Raw genomic sequence first — 5,834 nt, 5'->3', positions numbered from 1 at the left:
TAAGTGTGCTTTCCTTCCTATCAATGATAATTTGTCACAATAGTTTCATGTATAATAATTTGTAAGGGAGATCAACTGAAACGGAGCAAAGCAGCGACTGAAATGCTATTGCTATAGTATTAGTCACACGGGTCATTTATGTGCATTTACTCATTTTCAATGAAATATAAATTGTTCTTTTAAAATTTAACACTACTTTTCTTTAACCGAAGTCTGTTCAGTCCTGATTATTGTATGCTCTGTACCTTAACTGTCATTAAGAAACTTCCAGATGAAAATTAACGATCTCTGTGGTCTATTACAATGGTGGTCATGTACTACATCTGAGTTAAGAAAAGAGCACTTCGAGTGGAATCATCACAATATAGGGTAGTACGAATTTGTTTATCAATATGCGTAGCATTCATTGTTACATCATGGCGCGCGACATTCAATCCGGATTGTACTGGATCACAACTTTAGGTTCATTTCGTCCAAAAATGCCAGTGTACTTTAATATTGATATTGCCGAATACAATTCTCGGTGCGTCTAAATAATGACATTCCAAAGGAATGTGGATGTATACGAATTCAAATGAAGTGAATAATTGCCACTTAAAGGTATGTAAAATCGAATTCTAAAAAATGACAGCCATTACTGAAATAGTTGGTGTTTAATGCCTACATGACCTATGTAACTTTTTTTTTTACAATGCCTCAGTCAACGTATGTTGTCACTCAATGGCCAGTCTTGCGATCTAATGCTTGTTGTATCAGAGAGGTTACAATTCAACATAGCTTTCCAAAATTGTAATATTATAATATGAGGAAAAAAAGAGAAAAACACTATTTCCAAAACCTGATCTTTCTGAAGCACTAGAACAAAACATTATTCAGTTATACAAGTTCTTGTTTCAATATCTTTCATTTTACGGTCGTTTCCATAATATTTAGCAAGCATTTATGTCATTTTTTTCTCTATCCACATCATATTCTGGAAGTTGCTTTAGGTCTTGAGCGTCGAACCATTTTGAAAAAAAAAGAAGCTGAAATCCAATATTTATTGTCTATGACGTTGTGATGACGTCACAAAGTCAAACTGTGAAACTGTATGTTTTGGTATTAGCGGCATTCAGAATGATCATTATTTTACCTAAACGTCTTCTAATACTTGCTTTTTATTCTGAAATACTCGTATATGCAATGGGTAAAGCAACACTCAAGGTAAGCCAAGAGAGACATTTTAAACTAAATTGAATAATATAGCTCACACAGATTTTGTAAAAGTGCAAGAGGCGATTAGCGTGCAAAAGCAACATAATTTTACCCAGAGTCGATTAAATATGCGTCACAAAGTGCGATAATTCTGTATTTTACTTGTTTCGTAAAATATTTTTCTTATGAAAACATCATTTTCCCCCGAGATATTTATTATGCGAAATAATGGCGATTATTTACTTAACTATTCAAAGAAATTGTACCTGGTAAGGACCAAGGGCTTCTGCTATAATTGTAATGAACTGATTATAAATAACATTTGTAGTTTTAATACACAAAACATATACTGGACATTTTTAATTGGTCTTGGACATAATATTGCTAAGTTTCTTGATATCTCTAAAATACATCAAGGCAATTATTGTATGCTCGAGATTAGCTAATACCGGCGTTTTTCCCAGATAACCTCGTTCATATGGTGAACAAGTTACTCTTTTCTATTGGCGGGATTAAAAAAAGTAAATCGCTAATTTTAATGCTACAAAAACAGCATTTGAAATTGTATAGAGATGTACGCTGCGTACCGGCTGCCAATTTGGCGTCGCATACTAGCTCTTTAATAATTATCCACTTCACAAAAATTCAAAATGAAAGTTTGAGTCCGACAGCATGTATGAATAAGTCTAAGAAGGACGAAAATACAGACATGGTGACAGACTGCCATTTTAAACCACCCAGCTACTGTCCAAGGTTATTTTAAGCCGTCCTTAACATATCATCTACACGCTTTTACTTCCCAGATACAAAATTGCAATCTATTTCATGGATATTTGTCCTATTTATTGCTCAAACGTTTCTTTATCAACCAAATTATCACGGAAAATGCCGGCATTGGCAATTCTCGAGAGTACTAAAAATAATCGAATTTAAATCCACAGTTACATAATGGTCTGGCAAATCGATGCTGTTGGCAAATCGATGCTGTTGCGGCATCTTCGTCCCTTTATTAATTTATACTTATCAGTCTTAAGAGTCGTGTAAGAGTTCTTTTCATTTACAGGTAAGCCCGGTTCAGATAAGTTCCAAATTAGCACCAAGTGGTCTGGAGAAAGACGTTGATGATCCGGCAGATACTATTATTCATGACCCTAGGGAACTGGGACTAGCATCAAAAACTCGGCTCAAAAGGAGTTTGTCTGTCAATATTGACAATTTTGGTGACGACGGCGATGTGGTTTCCGAACTTGGCGACAGAGATCATGAATTTTATACCGGACAGGGAGATGGCGACGTGAATACCGATGACAACAAGTTTGCATTCATTGAGGAGGATATTGACATAAATTCAGGCAAGTTCGATAGTTCACTTAAGTTTCAAATGGAAACCATATATAGTAGGCCAGTAACAATCCCCCAATTGGTTCTTCAAACAGAATTCTTACTTTTTATATTTGTGTTTGAGCCATATTTTTGGTTAAATTTTCACTTGTTTTGAAAACATGCTAAAATTGCTGAAATTTTTTTTCTAAACGTAACCTAAGTTAAAGAGCACCAGCAACACCTACACTAATCTTGCTTCCATGTCTTCGGAGATCATATCCTTCAAAAAGTCAAAGAGAACTTATCTGAGGATAGGAAGTGTGTTTGTGTGTTTTAAAAAAAGAAGTTTTAAGGTAGCTTTAACTATCTTTGTCATATTGCTGCAACGCCTGCAATGTGGCAGTTTATAGTGATGCCTAACACTGGGGCATCATGCTGCATACATGTAGCATGTTGTCCCACCCATTCACATTATTTTGACACCAGGCCGACCAGTCTTAACACTGACCTCTTTAATGCTGAGCGCCAATCGAGGCAGCTGTTAGTACCATTTTTATAAGTCTTTAGTATGACTCGGTTGGGGTTCGAACCCGTGACCTCCTGCATCCGAGGTAGTCGCTTATACCCCATCAGCCACCGGAGCGAGTAGGATGTGAAGTCAGTTCATTCATCGAAATAACCACAAAAGCAAATTCCCAAATAGCTTACTGGAAAATAAACTTGAAAAAGTACCATAAAAGTTACAGTAAATCGAAATATTTAGCATTTGTGCGGTCAATACTAGAATATGGGTGTATTTGTTTTAGACCAATGGTATGTCTGTGATATATATTTAGTTCGGTGTTTACGGCACAGTAGTACAACGAAGCTATTTAGTGCCGATGCCTGTGATAGAGAAACACTACATAGTGGTCAGGTTGGTCAGTCGTGATAATAAATTTATTGAGATGTGGTTCCGTAAGTGGAATGGCTGATAAAACCTATAACTGCCCTCCTGAAAAAGAAAGCGCCTATAAAACAACTTGTGTTCTTGGCGGTACCAGTTATAACATATCTTGGATTTTCTAAAACCTATTTTAGAATAAAATATAATTAGACCAAACCAATTGACAGATAAATCTTGATAGTATAAATGCTTAAACAAATTACTGTGTCCAACACATGGAGCCATGTAACAGTAATCAGTTTCAAAACTCCTTCTTGCGACAACCATAATATATTGGAATAATATTAATGAAAAAAATGTGCTTGCAAAAATATTGGAAGACATCAAATACGAAGTCTCTTATTTCTGCTCAATAGTTCTCTTCCCCGGTGCATCAATGCCTTTCACAAAACCCGCATCGTACCAAAACAGGAACAGAAAAATCGGTTGACATTTTATTATACCAATAACTTATCATCCCAATTAGTAATTTTTTAACAATACTTTTCGAACACAACTTTCTTACGAAAGCTTAATTATGCTTGAGATTTGTACATGAAAAATATTTTGAATCTGTGTTGTTTTTTCTTTGTGCAAAGGAAAATCTCAAACACAGAGAATCTCGAGATAAACTCTTTGACACAACACATTGTTGAATAAAGAGCCACCAAACATCACCGATTTATACTCCAAATTTGACAGGTTACTCCCCTTGGGGACCGTGGAGCGCGTGCAGCCATACCTGTGGAATCGGACGCAAAATGAGGGAGCGGAAATGCACCGGACAACAGCACTGTTCTGGCGGTGACGTGGAAGAAACGATTTGTGTGTTACAGAATTGTTAAGGGACGATTAGCTAGTTCCAACATTTTAAAGGTCATTATTGTTCATTGTTATCGTCACGATTGTACGGAAAAACTCACTATGGCTTGGAACAAAACTACCTTTTTATACGTATTCTGCTGTCATTTACGAACTACATTTGTGTTTCTTTGATGATGAAATGTGAGAAAATAAAAATGTGATAATTTTTCACCATAACCTTGTTCTTAGAAGAAAATACAGTTAAATGCTACAGTGTATGTGATACTTTTGTACTTCTGATGCAATACATATTGCAATAAATCTGCCACAGTAATTATTCTCACTCTCGAGACACAAGAGTATTATCTTGGTGAAGCCATCTTTTTGACAAAGGAGGATTTTGTCTACGCAGATCAGTATTACTACGAATCACACTATGTACTTAGATCAGTATTACTATGGATCACACTGTGTTTGCGGATCATTATTACTATGAAACACACAGTGTACATAGGTCATTATTACAACGAATTACACTGTGTACGTAGATCAGTATTATTATGAATCACGCTGTGTACCTAGATCAGTATTACTATGAATCACAATGGGTACGTATATCATTGTAACTAAGAATCGCACTATGTAAGTAGGTCATTATTACTATAAATCACATTATGTACGTAGGTCAGTATTACTATGAATCACACTGTGTACCTAGATCAGTATTACTAAAAATCACACTGTGTAAGTAGATCAGTATTAACGTGAATCACTCTGTGTACATAGATCAGTATTACTATGAATCACACCGTGTACGTAGAGCATTATTGCTATGAATCACACTGTGTACGTATATCACTGTAAATAAGAATCGCACTGTGTACGTATATGATTATTACTGTAAGTCACATTATGTACGTAGATCAGTATTACTAGGAATCACACTGTGGACGTAGATCAGTATTACTGTGAATCACATTGTGTACGTAGATCATTATTAGTATGAATCACAATGTGTACGTAGATCATTATTACTACGAATCGCACTGTGTACGTATATCAGTATTACTGTGAATCACACTGTGTACGTAGATCAGTATTACTAAAAATCACACCGTGCGCGTAGATCAGTATTAATATGAATCACAATGTGTACGTATGTCATTATTACTATAAATCACACTGTGTACGTAGATCAGTATTACTAAAAATCACACCGTGTACGTAGATCAGTATTACTATGAATTACACCGTATAAGGAAATCATTATTACTATGAATCACAATGTGTACGTATATCATTGTAACTAAGAATAGCACTGTGTACGTAGATCATTATTACTATAAATCACATTATGTACGTAGATCAGTATTGCTATGAATCACACTTCGTACATAGATCGGTATTGCTATGAATCACACTGTGTACGTAGATCAATATTACTGTGAATCACACTGTGTACGTAGATCAGTATTACTAAAATCACACTGTACGTATATCAGTATTACTGTGAATCACTCTGCGTACATAAATCGGTATTGCTATGAATCACACTGTGTAAGTAAATCATTATTACTTTGAATCACAC

At 35.3% G+C, this 5,834-nt stretch overlaps 1 protein-coding gene across 2 annotated transcripts; it reads left to right on the top strand.

The window, feature by feature from the left end:
• Positions 1-482: 482 nt before the first annotated feature.
• LOC149775360 (uncharacterized) lies at positions 483-5,522 on the top strand. 2 transcript variants are annotated; one of them, XM_089943608.1, is made up of 3 exons: positions 483-600; positions 2,258-2,546; positions 4,145-5,522. In XM_089943608.1, the coding sequence occupies exons 1-3, from the start codon at positions 553-555 to the stop codon at positions 4,285-4,287; spliced, it is 480 nt and encodes a 159-aa protein (XP_089799734.1). In that variant the 5' UTR covers positions 483-552; the 3' UTR covers positions 4,288-5,522. The 2 variants fall into 2 exon arrangements, with proteins under 2 accessions (XP_089799734.1, XP_089799733.1); XM_089943607.1 differs by lacking the exon at positions 483-600 and adding an exon at positions 1,121-1,203.
• Positions 5,523-5,834: the final 312 nt, after the last annotated feature.

This window comes from Sinohyriopsis cumingii, chromosome 19 (assembly GCF_028554795.1).
Source record: "Sinohyriopsis cumingii isolate HCF-2022 chromosome 19, ASM2855479v2, whole genome shotgun sequence".
In the NCBI taxonomy this organism is placed as follows: Eukaryota; Metazoa; Mollusca; class Bivalvia; order Unionida; family Unionidae; genus Sinohyriopsis; species Sinohyriopsis cumingii.
Note: the sequence above shows the minus strand (reverse complement) of the source record. Positions and strands in the feature narration are given on the sequence as shown.